The following is a 22011-nucleotide window of genomic DNA, read 5'->3' as shown; positions in this document are numbered from 1 at the left end:
GCGAGCAGAATGGGCTCTCTCTCGGTAAGTTTTAGTTACTGTTTTTTTGAAAAGAAGAAAATGCATTCAGTAGGCAAAAATTTATACAGATTTTTGGTGTAATACTAGCACATGAAGAACAAATCCAGATTTGCATATTATGAAATGAAGTTGAGCTCTTATAAAGACACGCATTGCCGAAAAAGCCAAGATGGCGTCCGAAAATATAGGTCCCGCAGTAGGTACGCACATTGGGACAGGCCCATTACAGAAATGGGACATTCACGGTAAAAATGAAATGCATTAAGAGCACAATAGGTTTCAACAATTTACTTGAGGAATATTCTAATGGCAGATGTAAAGAAACTAGTGTTTCGGGAACACAAGAAAAGGAGGTACCCCATTAAAAGAGGTCCCAGAGGAAACCCATATTATGCTACGAAGGAGTTTTTCCAGTAAGTTCTTAAGAAAAAACATTTCATTGTATTTAAAATTTCTAACGATATCACGAACAACTGTATGGAAAATTTTAATAGGTTCACGAATTCTGTTCAAATTTTGGTGTTTAAATTTGGAGTGATGTATACATGTACTGTAGTTAAATGTAAATAGCTGAAATGTATTTACGCTGACGTGTATTTTAGCCCTTCAAAGAAGAGGCTCCATGTACAAATAGATAAATGAATACAAATTTATTCCCCTCGTCAAACATTGCTATGGTTTTATCAACAGAAAAGAGGAAGTTGTGTGTGTGTGTGTGTGCATGGGGGGGGGATCTCTTGATGAAGAAGTATCCCATTTCAGGATTAATTATTTTCTTTCAAAGAAAAAAGCCGAATGACGCGTGCATTAAATCTCCACCATGATCATGCTGATCTATTTATCTAATGGATTAAAAGAGAGACTTGGCAGCTATATTTCTTTTGCGGAATCTTTACTATGAACCAAAGATTGAACATAAAATTGGATTCCTTGTCCCAAAATGACCTTATATGCCACGTTTCGAGAAGATTCAGCAATAATATATTGTCAAATGTCCCTTTTTGACACCTTTTCGTCCCAGTGTGATACTTTTTCACCGCACAAATTCTCTGCCAAGATTTACGATTCGTGCAGTCCTGCATTGATAACAGCTGCACAGATCATAATTGCAGGTGCAACGCAAATACAGATTTGACATAATACATTACTACACAGAAAACATCTACTTGCAGCATCCGGCATTTCCAGAGAATGACAAATTGCGTTGAGTCTTAGTTTAAGATTAACCCCTCAGGCTGAAATGGGTTAGTGTTTAGAAACTGGAAATCCGTTTCAATATAACTATAATGGATATGGATGAATATTAATCTGAGCGTAAACAAGATCAATAATTTAATTCAATTAGACAATGATTCATTTGACAAGACCATTAAGATTTCCATCAAGGGCTCTAAAAATTGCCCTCTTGACTGGACAATTGGCAAACAAACACAACTTGGCTTGGCTAACTTTCCGAGTTTGATTAGGCATGATATTGTTCACTTGTACTACACAGAAAGCGCAAATCTGGTAGTGTTTGGACATAAATGAACTGGATGTTGTAAGAGGTAAGCATACAGAGAAATACAAAAAAATTGAACAAGAAAGAAGATAAAAAAGAGTAAGCCATATTTGATCAAAATACACACATGGTAGAAATTAAAATATGAGATAAAACAAACTGCAAGATACTCACTTCTTGATACACCTTAGGCATTTAGCAAGGTCCATGGCTACATAAATACCTACAGCTACAGCCATAGAAAAGTTGCATAAATTCTTAGGTCAGAAAGAGCAGAAGAGATTGAAAAGAATTCTGACACCAAATGGCATTACAGCATGGTGATTTTGCAATTGCACATTAATGTACGGATTGATACCTCTGAGAGTATTGCTTCGTTTAAAGTTGACTCTACTTTGAATTCCCGGTTCATGACAGCTTTCCAAAATCAAAAGTAACATTTTGAAGAACTTCAGAATACTTTTATTCAGAACGATCAAGTAAAGTTGTAAATGAGAAATGATCAAAAATCATACTCCGCCAGTGTTTAGAAAACAAATCATTTTCTCAGAACCAGTGGTGCTTACATAAGAGGTGAACTTAGCTAAGTCCACATGAGAACTTATAAGATTATCAGATAATTTTCAACATTTTGGAGATTATTTTTCGCAAAAAGAGAAGAAGAATTAAGAACCATGTTCCATGAAGTTACAAAAGGTCACTACATAATACTAGGGTGTCAATTCAAAGTGGCTGGTAAAAAACTCAACATTTTTTCACAACTTCCGCAAAAAATTCAAGACCTCCTCAACAGAAAATTTCAGTATGTTTTCAGTAGGTATGTTCTCATGATAAGATCCGAAAGATTTCAAAGTTTACTCGCGAATCGCGACAATAATAACACAGCGAAAAAACTCAAAGCTCATTGGTGGCCTGAAAATCACCTGGCTGCACAATCACTATCTAGCTGGGAAATGCTGCACTAAACATCAATGCGTGAGGAATTGCATACTTTCCAAGCTGTTTTATAAAACACGCAGGGCATGAAGCAGAAGAATACGGACCTTCTTGAGGAATTTCCATACATTTTTGGTACTTTCCGACCGTCTTTAAGAAATCAGTACTATATCTGGACTTTACAGACCAGTAGACACCCTGAATACAAGAGCTTTTGAAAGCAAAAGGACAATTCCTTTATATTCAAGAATACTCATAGACTTGCAAATTAAGAGAGAATAAAAGCAAGTATATTCAAGAACTTTCCCAAAGATCCTGAACCCTGAAATCATCTAAATTGATCCAACAAGTATGTTCATTTCGATAAAAATTGAAATTGGATCACTTAGCAATACACATTTACTTTTTCACTATGAGGATGAACTGAGATAGAGATGAACTCGCTGATAAGGAGGCTGCTGCGGTTACTGTTAGAGGACGAACTAACAATGCTGATGCTCTCAAACAATATGTCGAGACATGACGGCCTTGAGGAAACATTAAAAATCAGTATTTGGTGGGAGACTCAGTAGTAATATCTAAAGTCTAAAAAAAAAATTTATGGGGGCATGCGTTCAAATTTATTATTAAAAAATAGGAAAAAAAAAAACAAATTTCAGCACAAAAAACTGATAGAAACTCACTTGTATTTCCCTACTGAGAGTGCCAAAATAAAAATGGTTTTAAACCTGAGGCCTGAGAGAAAAAAATCTGGCTCTTTAAAAATTGCTGGCATGGGTGTGCTACTCCAAAATGGATTACGATGTCCTTAAAAGACATCGTTTATTGGGTAACATATTTAAATTATGTGTTTTGCTTCTCCAAAAAGTTTGTATGCACATTGAACTCAATTAACTCCCACAGTTTTTTTTAATAAATAATAATAATAATAAAAAAACATTTTCAATAAAAAAATAAAATTAAACGATTTTGAATTTCAAAACAAACAAGAAAAAAACCCTTAACTTTTCCCCAGCCAGAGTTCAGAAAATGTCTTGGTTCCTTGGCAAAAAGTTAATTGAGAAGGCTAAAATCAGTTCTTAAGCTCAGAAAAAAATTAAAACATACAAAAACAAAATTTAAAAATCTGACAAGCACCAATTGGACTATTGGCAGTATTCATTATTTCTTACCTGATTGAGAGCTAATTTAAGAACACTTAAATCATTTAAATACTAGGAATTGTGAGGAAGAAACTTACAGCAGTAAAAGATCCAAATTGATTACGAGAAAAGAAAAAGAGGTCATTCAAAATTACTTCAACAGTCCATCCGTGGGGCCATTAGTTTCAATTTAACAATGAATTTGATCCTGAACGTAATATTTACAAGAGCAGAGAAACGAAGACTACTCTTCAGAAGACTCGTCAGTAGATTCTTGATCGTTGAACCAACTATCCCTCACAGTTGTGACGTGGTTATGATTCATGATAGGCCTGGAAAAATATAATTAATATATTCTATATTATGTATTCATGATTCATATCATGGGAATTTTGCAAGGTTACAACAAAAAACTTGTTACCTTGCTTCACACATTTTTTTTTGTTGAAAATTCTGTTCATTTCAGGCTGAATAGGGCTGATACAATCACATAGAATGTTAAAAGGAAAATTCGCAGAAAAAACTTGCAGTGAATCCAAAGACCCTACATTATGAAAAGATAAAAATATGCCACCTCTTTGGACCATGGAGGTGCTTGAGAAAGGTTATCCAACAGTAAAATTAATGTTGATTGCAGTGAAAAATAAACTGATTAATGAGTTAGAAGTATCAACTTCCAACGAAAACAATGGCAGATCACTCATGAGATTAGTTCTATCAGTCAAGAATAATACCACATGGTGTTGAGTTGAGACCTACGAGTATTTCAAACCTAGAACTATCAAAGGACAGGGTTTCCAGAATCTCTTCTCTGATTCCCTTAACTATTTATGCTCTTCCCTAGCTCTAAATTTTCGAATTTTCTGAACTATTTATGCTCTTCACTAACTCAAAATTTTCGAATTCCCTGAACTATTTATGCTCTTCACCAACTCAAAATTTTCGGATTCCCTGACATTTGGATTAGTTGTTTTCAAAAGGGACAGGTCCATTTCTTGATGAGACTTAGTTAGCATGTCCTTCGATGCAAACCAGGGCTCATGCAAAAATGGATTTGTTCCCTTTTGAAAACAACTGTGTCATTGGATTATGACTTCCACTTAAGATTTTTCTCTTTGTAAATACACTTGTTTCTGTTAGACGCTACTTGGAATATTCCCTGACTTTTCCCATCAATTCCCTGAGGGTTTCCTAACTGCCGTAAACCTTGGAGGATGATAGAGTTATACCAAATAAAATGTTAGCTTGAGCAGAGTTAGTGAATAGTGCAAGACAACTTCAAGGTTGATGAAAATTATAGAAATCTTTCGGTAGGTAATGTGGTTGCAGCTGAAGAAATTATCAATAAATTTCTGTATCCTCAGCTTTCCATAAAATAGAATTCAGGCTTTCTTTCCTTCTTCTTTCTTTTTCAACTGCAATTTTCGAAAAATTCAAGGCCCATTTCCTCCGGCCACTAGATACTAAAGAATTAAACTTAAAAACCTTACACAAACCATGAGTAAACTTTAAAACACTCTTCTTTTGAAAAGCATAACTGAACAAGTTACTTACCTCATTTTGTGATAGTTAGTTGGCATTGTGAGGGAAGCCTTAAAATAATTGTTGAGATCATCATCACTAGGCTTCGGCCTCTGTAAAGTCATCGTCTCTGGTTCAGATATGTATTCCTCTTGACTGATAGCCAAAGTAGGATTGCAATTTTCGCACTCTGTCCTGTAGTCTTCACCATCTTCAATTAAAATGGTTGGATCAATTAGTTCTGTAGATGTTTCTTCATGCTCTTCCATAATCGGTGTTATTAAGGAGCAAAACATAGATGGGGGTCTTATAGCATCTGGATTAGGAGACTTGCATCTGTTCCCAGTCTTGTTACCTGAAACCATTAAGGAGAAAAATTAGCTTTACATTTCGAATATTACACTCATGGATTAAAGGAAATTGCAAACACAATGAGAATTTCAGTTTTATACTGGCCAAGTAACTAGCTTTCTGTCCCAACAATTGTTTGTCAAACAGCAATCTGTTCAAAGTGCTTATTATTGCGGAAAAAACCAGTAAGAAGTCAAATTTATTGATTTTCAATTTTTAATGTTCAACTCTCTGATATCCTCAAGACCCCTGAGTCTCAGTTCTCTTAAACTCCAATATCCGAGTTCTTCTGGGTTGTGCCCATTGAGACTTTTTTTAAGGAAGTTAAAAAGAGGATGTTGCTCAAGTATGGCCAGATTTGACCGGGACTAGATTCTAACAAGTCCTGAAGGAGCAGTCCTTTTGCCAGACTACAACACATATTTTTCTGACAATGGTACTGCACATTTAACACCATTTATACAATGTTATCTGTTAAAAATGGAGTCAGAGTGGCAATTGAGCTCCAACATCAAAATTCCTTGAGTTTTTGGGACTTGAGGGAAAAAAAAAATCCACAGTTATCTAGCACCATCAAGTATCGTTTTGTTACTGCATGAAGAGAATATACCAACTTTGGCGTAATTCTTTCTACTTTGGACAAAACTCCATGACTTTTCCCTAAATTTCTAGGTTTTGCAGTTTATTAATGACTGTTGCCACCTTCAGTATGAGTTAGGACTATGAGTGAAAGAGGAGGGAAAAGAGGTTTAAAGAGTGAATTTCTTCCCCCTTAACTTCCACTTTCTGAGCGTAGCCCTTCTCAAGTAGGTATTTACTAAATGAAAAAGAAGAAAAGCGAAGATTTACCTAGAATTGAGGTATTAGAGGTGGCCAAGTTAGAGTTTCTGCCTGAGCCGCCAATGTCAGTGACATTAATTCGTACCTCTGTTTCTTTGTTTGGACTGAGTTTGTCTTCTAACTTGTGGACATTGTGTCCTAGAGGTTTTATGAACATTGACTTGATAGGTGCTGGCTCCGCAGTTGTGGCCAGTGGAGTGACCGTTAGGAATCGCTGAGGCAATCCTATATAGGATGTGTATGTTAACAGTCTTGATGGTTGTTCCGGAGTAACTGACGTGGAGATAGTGTGGAGCTCAGATGCTGGTTGTAGATGCTGTACATTGGCTGTCAAACTCAACGGAATAGTTCGGTGGCTAAAAGCTAGACCAAGACTAGATTCTGGAAACAGACAAAGAGAATGATGTTGATAAAACCCAAAACAAGGAAATAGATGGGACAAATAGATGGAAACAGATAGGAAGATGCACTCTGGAACTATGTCGATTTTTATTATAAAAAAAATTCTAAAAATATCTGCGGAAATTAAGCAATATTTTTCGAACATAATAAATGACTCCCAAGACCTAACTTTCATAGGCTCTTGAAATTTAGTCATGGTCCGCAAAAGGTAGCAATATTCACACTGCTGTGTTTAGGAGATTAAAAATTTCACACGACTTCATTTTTCAACATATAAAAGGATGGAAAACTGTAACAATCAACTAAATTTTGTCAGTGTGAAAATGGAGAATCAAAATCTTTCTGGACAAAGCACAGTGCTTTTAGAATGTTTCCATCGTTTCCTGCAACAAGGCGTACAGGTGTATTATATTGTTTTTTAAGATTCCTGTTTTTTCACAGAACTTGTCTCCTCTAAGTAAATTGCAAATTTTCAGCTAAACATTAATGCAAAATTCATAGTATTGTTTGGAAGAAAAAATAAAATAAATAATTCCTGGGCATAACTACAATGATCAAATGATTTCTCCTCCTTTTAAAAAGACGATTGCATTCCTTGGCTTAAAATATGAGGTCTTCTGTTTATAATAAGTGATAAGAGGCATAGGCTTTACTTCTTCTGTTGAAGTTTTTTTTTTACACCTTCTATCAACAGACACCTTCCCAAAACCCTTGTCAGCTGCCATTGGAAACAGGTGACTGAGAGAAATAAGTACCATAAAATTCCTTTTCGATTATGTTTATAGCTAAGTGACACAAGAGGGTGTCTCAACTTGAAATTTTTTACTTTTAGGGAGGGACAGGGTGCCTTTCTACTTGGGGTCCTTTGAGAAGGGGTTGTAGGATACTGATCCCTAGCCTAACCAGAATATCTTGACATAAAAATTTAAAATAGTTACAATGACTCTGGTGTTTCTGTGTAGCGTATCTCAGAGGCATCCACATGGACTACTTACATGTTTACATGTTACTACTATCAACGTTTAGACATTATAATTTAATCGATTTTTGCCAATTTCATTGACAGCAGTTTTTCTAAGAAAATTGGTAACTTAAAAAAAAAATCGAAAACAACTTCCTTAATTGTTAGTCCTCTTTCTCAAGAAAAATGTTTCTTGCCTTAAACTGTGTCTCACACAAATTGAGTTGAATGATAATAAATAAATAATAAATAAGTAAATAAAAAAAACTTCAGGGAACATGTAAAAAATGGGACTGTGTACTCCCAAGATTATTGGCGCTCAAGGCAGGGTATTTATGAGCTCAGAAATTAAACGCACCTTTTAATAGCAGAGGCTTAATTTATTTTGACTTGATAAAGGTTGAAAAAGGGCCGATTTACGATTAGTTTGGGAAATGAATGCCCTTACTTGTGTTAATTTTTAGTGAAGACAAATTTATCGAAAAATGCACATGAAATTTTAGGCTGTTGGCAAAGCTTCGGTCAGGATTAAAAGGCAAGTTAAACAATCAAGTTGGATCAAATTCTATTGAATAGCAGTTTTCGAAGAAAATTCTTCTTCCTGTTAACGCTATCTGGAAATTACAAATAGATGGGAGAAAGATTAAGACGAACAGTATAGTACCTGCCACTTCATTAGCTTTCCATTCTGTTGAAATTTGCCTTAGAACAGTCCATGACTACGTCCATGGAAAAAAAATCCGAGAGCATTCTAAGTAAAATAAAACCTTGAAAAAAGAAAGTAGAAGCAAAAGGCAAATGAAACCAAAATGAAAATAAGAATAAGAATAACTAGAGGTTCAAATTAAATAAAAACTAAGAAGCAATCAAAGAAATAAGGAAAAGTGAAAAAAAGAAAGAATAATTGCATTAGATAATTAAAATAAACTATGATTATAGCAACAGGAACAGAATGATGAAACTCTTTAACCAGAAATGCTGCTCTTAACTCAAGGGCAAGAGGTCCATCCGCCTCTCTCTAGACCTGTAGGTAGACCTGCACCTGGAGTTTTTATCTGCGAAGAATAGATTTTTCCCAAAGTTTCCATAATTTCTGCCGGTTTCGGTTCTCTGGCTTCCCATACCCTTTTCTGCTTTATCCCGACTTTAAGATTTTCAAATTCCTTGACTCTCGAACATAACATCTACATTCAACAATTGGAAAATTGAATGGTCTTATGTTTGACTACGGATATGAAGATTCCAATGGTTCACTCAAAATATTCTAATTCCTTTAAAATCATCATGATGTTTCTCAGTTTGAAAGATCAGCTTCCAATGGATTTAACACTGCATTCAGCCTGACATATTCTGTATAGTAGAACAAATACAAACCGAAAGGAGTAAAATATGTACATTTGCTGCTACATGTGCTTATCTGCCCTAATCTTTTATTTGAGAAGGGCGTACACCACCTTGATGAGTTTCAACTGAGAATGGCAAACAAAAAGTTAGCTGAATGGAGAATTTGCATGCAACTTTTTTATTGGTTCATCTTAGAAGTGCTTTAAGAGCTGATTTCACAGTATGTTTTATAATTTTTTTCTGATATGGGAAATAGTATAAAAATAGATTTAAAATTGAGAAAATGCACCGCCTAGCAACGTCATCTGGGAGTATTTCTCATTTGAACACTTGTATTTTAGCAGATTATATCATTTTGTCATATCTTCTCCAATAATTGTTAATTCATGAACCAAGGGTATCCTTGTGTTCAGTTCACTCAGTAGTTTCCACTCAAGCACGAAATTCATCAAATTTCAGACACCTGCAAATTCTCTATCGATAACTTAAAACTATAAGTCTTTTACTATTGGTAAACAAAATGTACTTCAGTTTGTTCTGAATTCACTAGCCGCAGATGATAAATAAATGGATACAGAAATGAAGAAATTGCAATGCCTACCCATTTCAGCGGCAGCAACAGCCTCCTCGTAAGGGGGTGGCGCTTCTCCATGATGAGGGTAGTATATCGCATGTGGTTTCCACAACTGACAGTGAGATACAGGTACCTCTTCATATCCATTTGTAATAAAGTCGATTGCTCTATTTTCAGGCCTTAGTTGTCTAGTTCTTTCATTGATGAACACACCTAGAAAATTAAAGAACATTTAATTACTAACATCTAAAAATAATGACTAGAACTTGTCTCTGATACTTTCAGGACTACTGAACATGTTCTGGGAGAGTACGAAAGTAAGCAGGGTTGCTATAATTTCTTCAACTTTAAATTCCCTGACTTTTCGCTGACTATTATTGCTTTTTCCTGTTGCCAAATTTATTGGATTTCCTTTTCCCCTGACATTTGAATAAAACTTTAATTTTGATTTTTTCCTTTCAATTACAATCACTTCTACTAAGAAGCTGAACGCACTAAATTTGTTGACTTCTTGTAAGAATTCCCCGACTTTCCCTGATCTTTCCGGTAGTTGCAACTTCCCTAACTTTCCCAGTTTCCCAGACCGCCGGCAATCCTGGTAGGTGTATCAAAATAAAAAACCAAATGAGCCTGTTCAGTAATTTTAAATAATTGCATTTTTTTAGGTTGGTAGAAAGGGCACTGTGACAAGCAGGATACTTTCGAAAGCCATATTTCTTGACAATACGGTTTAAATGAGTGCTTGAACGGGAAATTCATGGAGCATGTGAGAATTTTTGACGGAAAATACATGAAAAGTCAAGAAGATAGTAAATAACCTTAAGTTCAATGGAGGTTTTCAGCAGGAGCCCATGCAGCCCATGTTGAAATCAGTTTGATGGATAGTGTCGGCAACTCCAAAGTTTTCCTATCTTGAAATTTTGTAATCTTGGTACCTAAGCTCTTTCATATATTAGTAAGAGGAGTGATTTGATGAAGTTGGGAGGTTTACCTTGTGTTTTTCGCTGCCTTAATTTGTGTACAAGTAGAACTAATACTGATAAGGATAAAATTACAGTTATTGCACAGGCTATCAACCTCAAGCCAATGTCTCCATCATGTGATTCGTCATCGAGGCATTCAAAATTGCAACAAGATTTTTCAATTCTAAAAGATTTACAGTCCTGGATAAAGAAAACAATTTTCAATTAGAAATCAAACGACTAATTTACATTAAAGCTTCCTAATTTTGAGATCTAGTAAAGAAATAGTAGAATATCGTCAAAAGAAATCATCCTGACCCACAATCAACCATAAATACTATTTCTGTCTCCCCCCCTTTTTTTTTTGTTCTATCTTATCTTTCAGTTGGATGGTAGAGACGGTGGGTATGTAATCAAATAGAGCCCAAAAATGAATCCATAAAATACAGCAAAATTGACAGTATGAAACGGTATGGCGACAGAAAGTCTTTCTGACAGACATAAATCATGGTGGACAGACCTGGAATCTCATGACTTTCCTAAGTACTCTCTGATGAATTATGAGAAAAATGACTAACTTTTAAGACAATATAGGATGATAAATAATAATAATTTCAAGATTTCCAAATCCAGCTAAAAGACAAGCCAAAACTACTTTGTGCGCAGCGCAAAAAAATTCAACTTTCCTGCAATTGCAATTTTTTCCCAGATTTTTGGTCCATTCTACTCTTAATCCCTGAGATTTCAAACTATGGAATGGGCATACTGCCAGGCACCGGTTAAAATACGATCTGTCGCATTTTCATGACTGCAATCAGATGGCACAAGATAGTTTAAACTAAAACCAGAACATGTGCTTCTAAGACATTTTGGGCAGCTTAAAGATCATAACTTGTGTACCAAAAGAATGATCACTCTACAATCTGATTTTCAGTTGTCAGTGACCAGCACCTGATACTGTCGCCAAAAAGTTGACTAATGTCAACTATCATTAAATTAATTAATTACTTATGTTCATGATATATTTCAAGCTACTTTACAGAATCCCTTGAAACGAGTACTCTGTTCAACACAGTTTTCTTGAAAGTTTCCTAACATCTGAAGCAAATGCTAACTGTAATGTCCTACTGTTAGGTACTCAATAATAGGGTTTTAATCTGACCTCAATCAAGTAAATACAACTCATGTTTTCTAAATAATCCATAAAAATGGATTATATAAAAAAAAAAGCATATACATAGCAAAAGGAAGTAGGACAGTAGTTATAGACCTTTTTTTAGACCAATTATAGACCAGTAGTTAACTACGATTTCTGATAGGTGCTTACCTGTGGCGGCGTGCATAATATGGCTTTGCACGATTTTGGCACGGAATCATCACAAATACAAAGTGTGTAAGTATCAACTCCAGGAACATAATGCAAACCAGGCGATATGACACGACCATTAATATCTATACACCCTCCTGTTTCTTCAACCATTCTGCTCCCTGGAAAAGCAACAAGATTTGATACCCATGAGATTAGTAATTTAGGAACAGTTTGAAGAGCTTGGTGAAAAACAAGTTTAAAATTTATGATTTTGTCAGTTTCAACAGTTTTTGTCTAAAATACATGAAGTAGGAGCCAGGATTCAATTTGAAAACGCCAACTTTCTAATTACATCAGCACGTGCTGCTGACCGTTTCGCATGAGCCTTGCACATTGCAGAAAAATACGGAGGTCTGGAACAATTTGCACTCTTAGAAACAGGACAAACTTAGTAAAAAAGTTGAATAAAGCTTCAGTGTCAGGGTAAAACAAGTCTCGGCCCCAAATTTGCACAAATTGTCAGTCCCTGTTTGTCTATTATAGCACATGATGTGTTCAAAATTACTACGTGTTGAGTGCTTTGACAAATTAACAAGGGATTAAAGGTTATTCTCATACAAGAAAGTCAGTCAGCTCTACGAGAGAAAGAGACTCATGATGATCCAGTCATGCGGAAGGCGAAATTTCGGTATCCGACTCCACCGCTATTGAGAACAAAAAATCTGCACTTGGGATACCCACTCTTCCTGCGTAAGATCACACTAGAGAATGTGGGCAGATTTACGACAAATTCAAGCTGTCTACCCACAGGACTGAGCTCGCAATGACACAACTTGCTTCCGTTTTGATAGGCCGACAATTCTTCATCATAGATGTTCCTCCCAGTTGATTCTGATCTCCTCATTGGTCAAATTACATGAAGTTTATTAAGAAACAGTCTGTTGAATACCCTTGGGTTCATCCACTGCCTAATCAGTTGTCAGAAGATGAAGCGCCCTGCACTGCACTGAATCTGATGAGCCAGGAGTACAGCATTCGCTGTCGTGTAGAACGTTCATTGAAGACTTTTAAATTGCGAAGAAAATAGGCAACTTGTCCTGTCATAACTGTGGTAACGTAGCAATTGCTCCTGTCAGAATCAGCGATGAGCGAGAGAAAATGCTGTCGCGAGTTCACTTCACGACCAAAAATCATGGATTCGTGTATCACTGCCCAACACGTGGTGGACGAACGTGCAAGTCAAAATTACGGCGTTGGGACTAGTTGTAGGAAAGAGAATAAGTAATGATGCGCATTATTACCTGGAATGAGTGTAAATCCTAATATCACAACTTTTTGCAGAGACATGTTCGTTTGAATCCTTCTGCAAAACACCCGTGGGACATTCTGAATCCTGTGGAACCTATGAGCCGAACCGATGTCCAAGCATGCGATCAGAATTATCACGCGAAGTATCTTGCAATGTCGATGGTGAAGGCTGCATCCACTTTCGGGGACCTAATTCTTCGAATTTCATCCATATGATGATAGACCAGACTTCCGAGACGTTCAGAGCACGAATCCGAAAACTGAGAGAACACGCTTGCGCCGGCAAGATGGAACTTTCCCGACTTTTCACATCATTTCACCGTTCGAACTTAGAGAGGAAAATTTTAGGCACGGCCGCCATGATGGAAGAAACTGGTGAGCTGTGAGCTGATTGGTCTAAATAATACCGCCAAAATCGATGGCGCTAAATTCGAACTAACGATCATGGTTCAAATGGAAAGTTTGCATGAAGACTTCACTCACTGCTACTGAAATATTGAATTTTTCATTGAGATGGTTCCTTATGTTCCATGTCGATTAAGAAAAACTAAGAAAGCTGTGGGAAAAAGGAATTTAAATGATTATGTCTAGATTTTCTTAGGGACTCTGTAGATGTCAAAAATATTTTCGACACTTTTACTGATTTCACTGTTTTTTGGCTCATTTGCAGACTACAATGAAACAAGAAAAATTAGAGAGCGTAAACCAAAAAAAAGCTCTGTTTAACTCTTGATTTGTACTGTCGACGGATACATCTGCATCATTTCCATCGGTTAAATGTTGCAGGAAAAAAGACCAAACACTCAAACAGTGCTCATCAACTGACAGTCGAAAAATCAAGATATAACAATAATGATCCTAACAGACATAATAGGACCTTGAAATTTTCAGCAGTCGGTGAAAAATTTTTCAGCTATTCAGTGATATAGAGATGCGACCGACCTCTTGGAAGAAAAAGTGCAGTAGATGGATGTTGAAACGTGACGTCAGCAAAGTCACGATGTGCCTATTTTCGGCAGGCTTGACTATGACTGTTCCCGTTTCCGGCAGACACTGCACCTACTTCCGGCAGACACTGCACCTATTTCCGGCAGCATCTATTTACGTGTAAATACATTTTGACGCTATGATACTGCAAGAGGATTTTATTCCTAAATTTTGTGAATGCAGAATGTGAAATAATCTCTTTCTTTTGACGATTATGAACAGGGATCTGCATATTTTTCTCTATTCATGATGCAGGTAAGTATAAGCTTGAAGGAGGGGAATGCCTATAGGGGAATGCTACCTTCTTCTCTTTTTAGGAAACCAAAAAAAGCATACATTTATTAAAAAATATATATTAAGTTATAACTCAGTTAGAGAGTATCATTAAAGTTATAAAATTGAAAATAGATCTGTTTTCTAGCATAGCAAGTAAAAAATTACTCGTGGATCTAAATACGTTAAATGCAAAAAAAAAGAAAAAAAAAAAAAACAAAAACTCAAAGCCATTGAGACAATTTTGCAGTCTGAAAAAGTACTTGCAAATGTTAAAAATGAAACAAGAACACCAAACTGCAATGGTTTTAAATTTTATGAATAATTGAATTAATACATTGGTATAAAATGTAAACAAGTCAAAGCCTGCAAGGAATAGGTGCAGTCAGGATATTCGGTTCCATGTGTGCCTAAACTAGTGAGCCCCTCTGATGAGAGGGAACACCTTCAAACACATCCTCCTGTAATCAAAATTTTACTTTCCACACAAAATATCTTGGTAAAAGGGTCGTATACAGTGCTAGAGGGTCATTTGCATATAGATAGACGCTGCCAGAAATAGGTCCAAAGTGCAAATGGAGTCTACCTCATTCCAGCAGGTTAATATTTTGGTTTAAAATAATAAAAGAAACCTAAAAGATATATGTACTTACATGACTGATCTCTTCTACATGCGTTGGTCATCTACAGATATCAAACAAATTTAAATCGGATGAAAGCTATTAAATAGTTATGCCTCATTTTGCCAATACCAAATCCAGAGAGAAATCAATAAGGAATAAACCTCAGATTTTCACAAGTCTCAAGGTTATGATTTTATAATCTATGATTCCATAGACTTCAGATTGACCAAATTGAATATTTGTATGTGAATTGTGCTATTCTTTGGTCTGGGAAAAAGTACAACAGCTTTATATGTTACCTACCTACCTACTCAATTTTCTTTACATTCTTCATGAAATCTGCAAAACCATTGATAATGGGTACACTGAGAGAAATAGAGGCACTTGCCTCAGGTGAGTAGTTGAAGCACTTACTTAGATACTTTTTTTTGAAAAAATTGACATAACTAAAGCCTTCAGGGCCACACTGTGGAGACAAGAGAAGTCCTCCTTATGTCCCCATGAGGTATATAACTGTATTCATTCTTGAGTCTAATTTCAAGACCAGTATGGCTCTGATTTTAAGTACAAATAGGAGGTGCCTACTGCAACTTTATGTCACCTAGAGGGGTTTGCTTATTGCTTAGTAAAGTACAACGGTTGGTTGGAAAATAAGTTTCCCTATTTTTCCTTGGGAAAAAATATCCCAAGCGCCAAGTTTGGCAACAGTGAAAAGGATTTTGATGGCTTCTTTTACTTTCTACATTATGTTCAACTTAAAGGATTTGGAGTCAATGCAAGAGTCACAACCGCCAAAAACAAGCATAATACATGTTCGCCTGTCCCTATACTCTCAGCATCCTTTCAGAACGCAGTGTGACAAATACCCATTCTTTAAGTAGAATTACTTTCTCTGAAACCATCGTCAAGTTACAAGTATTAAATGTATCACACATAAAAATTCACCGAAACTCAAGCTGAAATAAAATTTCCAGAATTGCAATGCGGTTTTTAGTGTCTCTAATAGTACAGTTGACATTTTAGAGCTTATGATATTCTTCCTGAAGAGAACAACGTGGCATCTACTTTTTGAGACGTCACTTTGCCTTTAAAACATTCTTGCATCATGTTATGGTTCCAATTTTGATGAATTTTTAGATGAATTTATCTATTTTTTTCGCTTTTGTAATTAATGGTGGGATGATTGAATGGAATGGATAACTAGCAAAGGAGTGAAAAGTCATCTATTCTTTAATCAAATTAATTATACAATTAAGAAAAAATGAGTTCAACAAGATATAAACATGGCTATCAAGCTGAAGAATTCCTAATATGTCTAAATTGTGGTAATTTTATACTTCAATTATTTCACTGAAGACAACACAATTAAACTAATTAAGTATTAAGACATTTCTGCAGAATTGCAAATGGTATTGTTTAAGGATAAGTAGGTATCTGCATTTTTCTCTTCTTCTTTGAGAGAGCGAGAAGCTCTTGTGATTAAAGAGAATAATGAAAAAAATCAGGATCCAAAAGTTTCAAACGTTTTTTTTTCCTTCTTTTTTTGAACTAAGTAGATGTAAAAACAGGGTGTCTAGTTTTTTTTTTTTCATTTTGGGAAATCCCGATGAGATCTAGATTTTTGACTGCTAAATCCTGACCAAATCCTGATTTTTTGCAGAGAAAAATTAAGGGAATGCAATTTCACAAAAATAGCTCCACAAAAAATTCGGTCAGACAGCCGACTTTTCTCAAATCCTGATTTTACGTCCAATTTTTCCTCAAATCCTGATGAAATCTGGATTAAATCCTGATAGAATCAAGAATATCCTGATAGAGTCGAGAAAATCCTGGTGCTAGACACCCTGAAAAATATGGCTGATAGATTTTCAATGGCCTGAACATGTACATCAAACCGAACAAAGTACATATTGATATGAACCATTGAAGAAGGTACTTGACCAGAGTGATCAATGAAATTAGTACACATTACTGTCATTTGAAACTCGGGTAAAATAATTGATACATTGTCAAAAATTGTTAATTACTGGCTGAATCCGACTGAATAAAATTTGAAAAATTTAAACATTTATCATAAAATTATATACATACTATTATTCATTGTTATTTGGTCAAAAACAAATGAAAATTATAAAGAGTCACTGGGAGATAGAGTGAAAGAGAGATGCGAGCCCTTGAAAATCCTTGGTTTCCTTGACGTGCTGGCATATGTCATTTTCGATATTTAGTTTTGGCTGAAATCCTACCACTGAAATGAAAAAAAAGAACACTTAAATCCGAAAAACGAAGTTGAAGTTTTGAAAAGAAAAATGAGCATGCACTGTGAACTTTCATTAACAATTGTAGTTGAACTGAAGTTTTGGATGACCCATACAGAGAGGGTTTTAGTGAAAAAGTCATGACATTCATTGTTTGAGGAAATAGTTATTAAGCTCAAAGCTGTGTTAGCTCTCAAACAAACAAGTGCTATATTAGTTGTTTTCACATAGCATATTAGCCCTGGAAAGAGCAGATTTTCTTTATTGTATCAACTTCAATTAGAAATCATGTAATTTCTAATCTCACTTGTCAGCAAGCTTCATATTTTTGCTCACCTACTGATCAGAATGGGACGGTTGCCTTGGCCATGGACTTTTATTTTGATGATTTAACTTAATAGATCAACAGAAATCAAAAAGATGTAGGTATCCAACCATCAAGTTCCTACAGCCAATGATAACAGAAATATCGCCGTTCAAAAACCTAGCGTATAACAACGTCTACCCTAGTGATCCATATCATGGTTTCTTCCACCTTAGTTTCATCTGTATTTTAAGTACAGTACCCAGTGTATATTTGTGAATCACTACTTCATGAATCCAAGGAGGGAAAAACCACGGTACCTAAGTAAGTGCTCAGTTTTCTTGAAGGGCGATACCTCAGTTAGTGTTGGACATAGAAAGAAACTAGGCATTTGACAGATCTTATTATTTTGTGATAATGAATGTCCAATTTGATATCATTGAAACGTAATTTCGGGCTAAGCCCAATTGACCCATACATAATTAACCTTAGATTTTACAATAAGATTATATTATACCTTCCATATGATCTTCTTTCTTTCTCAGGCGGATGGCGACATTTGAGTTCAGAAAGTGAAATTGGTAAACGTTGTCAGAGTGAGGTACAATTCTACAATTGAGCAAAGTGGAGTAATACTTAATTACGTTCAGGAATGCATTGTGTTTTTGACGAGTCTTGTAAGCTAATGAAGCTCTTTCTGCAACAAAATGCAAAATAAAACATCAATCAGTGCATAAGCATAAAGGTACAAAAGAATGCAACACATAACACATTAAATTGTCATCCTTTGTGAGATTGTCTCTTAAAATGGGGAATATACGTTCGTGCAAAGATTTTTTTAAGTGAATCAATTTTCTGGATCTTCGATTACTAATTAGCAAAAGTTTGCACAGTTTGAATGTGATCAAACAATTTTTAGAACTTCTAAGACAGTTTCAACGAACTTATCTTTTCATTTGTGCTGTTCTGTAGGAAAACTCTGCATATGCAAAAACTCTACAAAATGCAACTTAGTTCTAAGTTACCAATTGTTTCAGATATGCCTTAAAAACTTACGCCATTTGTGAAGTCCTATAGAACAAAGGTACTTAAATGAAAGTGCAAAAAATGACCATGACAAATTAGTTTATGAGAGAAAAAGAAAAAATATCCAAAAAAGTGCACTTTTTCTGATCAAGGAAAAATTCAGTGGGTATCAAAAATGACACAAAACTTTATGACTCAAACGAAGTTTAATGAAAACTTCAATGATGTTTTAAAGATTTTATTTGGTGGATTGCTTTTCAGAGGAAACCAGTGTCTCAATTCTAATACAATTAAACTGTATAGATGAGCCAAATACAGTGTTTTCTTAATGCTCATGTAGATGGTCCAAATAAACTTGAAATGTATATTTACATTCTAGGATTCTAAGAGTTTGAAATAAAATATTACCAGATTCTATGGAACAACACGAGTCCAAAAGGATCGCACATTTCTTTTTCAAAAGAGCTGATCTGTTTGTTTCATCTTCGAACTCTTTACGCAGAACTGCTAACTTATGCTCTTTTGTCCGGACATTGAGTTCTTCTTCATTAGAGGAATGATTTGCGATTTCGCACTTAAGTTTCTTAATGGATTGCTGCAAATCTTGTAAATTTACTGGAAAAAATGTTATTATAATTAAAATATTGGAAAAAAATTGGGAGAAACACAGTTCCTACCTAGTTGCATTAGAAGAATCTTGGAGGCTTAATTGCAACTGCATTAGCAATAGCTTTTTAGTGAAATATACGCACAAAATTTGGTAAAAATGGAAACGCTAAACCTCAGATTTTCCAAACTCTGGATCACTCAAACTAATTTTGGGGGAAATTGATTTTTTTTTTTTTTTTGCCTGTTTTTTATATTTGATCTTGGCAGGCAGAACAAACCCACAGTTATGACTCCTTTCTATTCTCCACTAGGTTGGTTTCCTAACAAGAAGTAGTACCTATTTCCCTGCTTGCACACCTGCTGACTTTTGAACCATAGAATGAATAAGAGGTGGGTGTGCCTCAGTCATTAATTATTTACAAATTCGGAGTGTCAAGTTGAGCTTGTCGTAGTGACCTCTGCATTATCCAAAGCGGCCAGCCGCCACATTTTTTCAGATAATCCGTGGTATGGAGTAAGTCGACGGTGAAAGTCGGCAATCACATAACTCGGTTTGCGACGTCGCAGACTTCCTGTCATACTTTATTTTTTAAACGGAAAACTACTCAACGGTAATTCTTTAAAACTGCCGTGATTTTTCTTCTATGTGCGAGGAAAATTCTGCAAAAACTTCAAGGAATCATGTCCATTTGTTCTCCTTTAAAAAAATAACATAGTTGCGGAGATTTTCAGACACCGCAAACGAGTTATGTGATTGCCGACTTGCACCGTCGAAGTGTTCTTTTAAACTTGCTGCTACTAAAATTGTCAAGCACCAATGGCATTATTTTTTATTAGACTCTTGTATTTAAGGCACACCTCAATTTTTCGTTCCTTAACACTCTTGTTCTCCTTTTTCTTTCTCTCACCCTCTTTCTTGTGTAAATCATGGTTTCCGATAGAGGAATAATGTGGATTCCTTTTCATTCACTTTAAAAACAAAATCATTTCTTGCGAATTAATCAGTTGTCAGGCATTTCAGCAATGAAAAAGATTGTGCAATTCTGATTTTGGTTCCTCTATGGGAAAATGTTCGAAAGAAAACCATCATTACAGGAGTCAATTCTGAGAGTTGAAAAGCTCAAACGTAATTTGCAAACTTCAATGAAAGAGAAATAAGCATTTGAGGGTTTGTGAATCATAAGTGTACCATATGCCTTTTCAAGTTTTATGCCAAGTCTGGAAAAATTTAAACTTCCTGGGAGAAATGTTCCATTTGCATGGAAGAATTTTTATAATCAGGCTGGGTGACAACATAGGGCAAGACAGCTGATTTTGATCGCACTACTTACTTAGACTTAAGGAAACTGAAGAGTAACTTCTAAAAATAAATGTAATATCTCAATAAGCACAAGTCCATGCTCTAGCATCTCAGTCTAACATTTCCTTCAAAATAATTCATGTATAATTTTCCATAAGCAGACATCTGTAAGGAAAATATCCTGCAAATTGCATAGGACCTTTCTTTGAGGAAAAACGTACCGCTTATGAACATTGAATAATCTGAAAAAATCACCATATTCTTATCATAATTACAAAGGTAAGTCAGGGTAACAGGGATATATATTTACCTAGCTTGGAACTTGTGTCGACACCGCTTTCACATTCAACCATTCTCCGTTCCAGACTGTTTGCTGTGAGACATACATCATGGTAGAATTCATTGAAACGATTCTCAAAAATATCATCTGATGAGTCTGGTGGCGATTGAAAAAAATACTTGAATCCCATCTGTAATTTAACACAAACACAAGCTTAAAACAAAAAGTATGATACTCAGGACTTAAAGACTATCATTGGAGCAGGAGAACTGTTACGGCTGAGGAGTATTCCAATTTTGATGAGTGCAAGAAATGCCCTGTCAAAAGCTGCAACCATGTTATTAACATGTTAAAATTATGTTTGTGTTATTATGTTGTTAAAATAGGAATTACCAAATTTATATCAACTTGGGCAAACAGACTACAATGAAAGCAGTGTGTTACTGTGTCAGCTCCTTCATGGTAACATCTAGATCTCAACATGGTGCCGCATTGGTAACATGTTGGCGTCAATATGGCACTAAGTTTCTCTCACCAACATGGTCAGCTTTGGCAGGATGGACTTGAAACAAATGTTCATTTGTTGCCAACAGTTATTAAAAATTTACTTTCAGTAAGTATGCGCAACTCGCCAGGTGATTGGAAGGAAAACTGTGCTGGGATGGGTGTCCCTTTGGGTGATTTTGAAACTCTGTCCACTCTGAGCTTTGCTAATGACCTGCGGTGAGGTTTTCTCTTGCAGCTTGTACCTAAACATTGAATTAAAGTCAGGTAAGTAAATTATTCAGCTACTGAAAAAAGTTTTGGAATCCAGGGAGAACTCGGGATATTTAGAAACAAAAAACATGTTCCTAGATAAGTTTCTACTGTTGAAGTAACATGTCAAGATTTTAAGATTTATAGTCAATAAGTTAAAATTACTCACTGTGAAAATAAATTATTCTAGGAGAATTCTTCCACACAAACTAATAAATTAGTTTTAACATCAAGAGTAAGAGCAGTCTCTTTAAATTAAAAAAGTAATTCCTTAAATTTTAGAGGTCCTAAGAAAAAAACTGTAAAAACCGTTGGGATTTGAAGTGATAAGAAGTCAAACAATAACAATTTACTAACACACATGCACGCATACGCACATTTACACAAAATATAAGTCGAGCGCGCTCTCTAGCGTGAAAAGGA

The 22011-nt window shown here is 35.4% G+C and overlaps 2 protein-coding genes across 2 annotated transcripts; both read right to left on the bottom strand.

Moving 5' to 3' along the window:
* Nucleotides 1–1330: 1330 nt before the first annotated feature.
* LOC109036648 (uncharacterized) lies at nt 1331–13547 on the bottom strand. Its single transcript, XM_019050996.2, has 7 exons — nt 13166–13547; nt 11883–12043; nt 10585–10756; nt 9621–9806; nt 6322–6693; nt 5155–5476; nt 1331–3932 (listed from the first exon to the last, which is right to left on the bottom strand). The coding sequence occupies exons 1-7, from the start codon at nt 13209–13211 to the stop codon at nt 3845–3847; spliced, it is 1347 nt and encodes a 448-aa protein (XP_018906541.2). The 5' UTR covers nt 13212–13547; the 3' UTR covers nt 1331–3844.
* A 2720-nt stretch (nt 13548–16267) lies between these two features.
* Nucleotides 16268–21928, bottom strand: LOC109036635 (uncharacterized). Its single transcript, XM_019050981.2, has 5 exons — nt 21758–21928; nt 20863–21022; nt 19052–19258; nt 18135–18314; nt 16268–17303 (listed from the first exon to the last, which is right to left on the bottom strand). The coding sequence occupies exons 2-5, from the start codon at nt 21020–21022 to the stop codon at nt 17194–17196; spliced, it is 657 nt and encodes a 218-aa protein (XP_018906526.2). The 5' UTR covers nt 21758–21928; the 3' UTR covers nt 16268–17193.
* Nucleotides 21929–22011: the final 83 nt, after the last annotated feature.

Source organism: Bemisia tabaci, chromosome 5 (genome assembly GCF_918797505.1).
Source record: "Bemisia tabaci chromosome 5, PGI_BMITA_v3".
In the NCBI taxonomy this organism is placed as follows: Eukaryota; Metazoa; Arthropoda; class Insecta; order Hemiptera; family Aleyrodidae; genus Bemisia; species Bemisia tabaci.
This window is presented reverse-complemented; position numbering and strand designations above follow the sequence as displayed.

Bases quoted from the DNA above. Each gene is read 5' to 3' on its own strand.
- LOC109036635 (XM_019050981.2), bottom strand. From the start codon at position 21,022: ATGGGATTCAAGTATTTTTTTCAATCGCCACCAGACTCATCAGATGAT. The intron at 19,259-20,862 runs GTAAATATATAT...CATTTTTTCCAG, and splicing joins CGACACAAGTTCCAAGCTAG to TAAATTTACAAGATTTGCAG. The intron at 17,304-18,134 runs GTATAATATAAT...TTTTCATTTCAG, and splicing joins GAAAGAAGATCATATGGAAG to TGGTAGGATTTCAGCCAAAA.
- LOC109036648 (XM_019050996.2), bottom strand. From the start codon at position 13,211: ATGTCTCTGCAAAAAGTTGTGATATTAGGATTTACACTCATTCCAG. The intron at 9,807-10,584 runs GTAAACCTCCCA...TTAATTTTCTAG, and splicing joins AAGGCAGCGAAAAACACAAG to GTGTGTTCATCAATGAAAGA. The intron at 6,694-9,620 runs GTAGGCATTGCA...GTCTGTTTCCAG, and splicing joins TGTTGCTGCCGCTGAAATGG to AATCTAGTCTTGGTCTAGCT.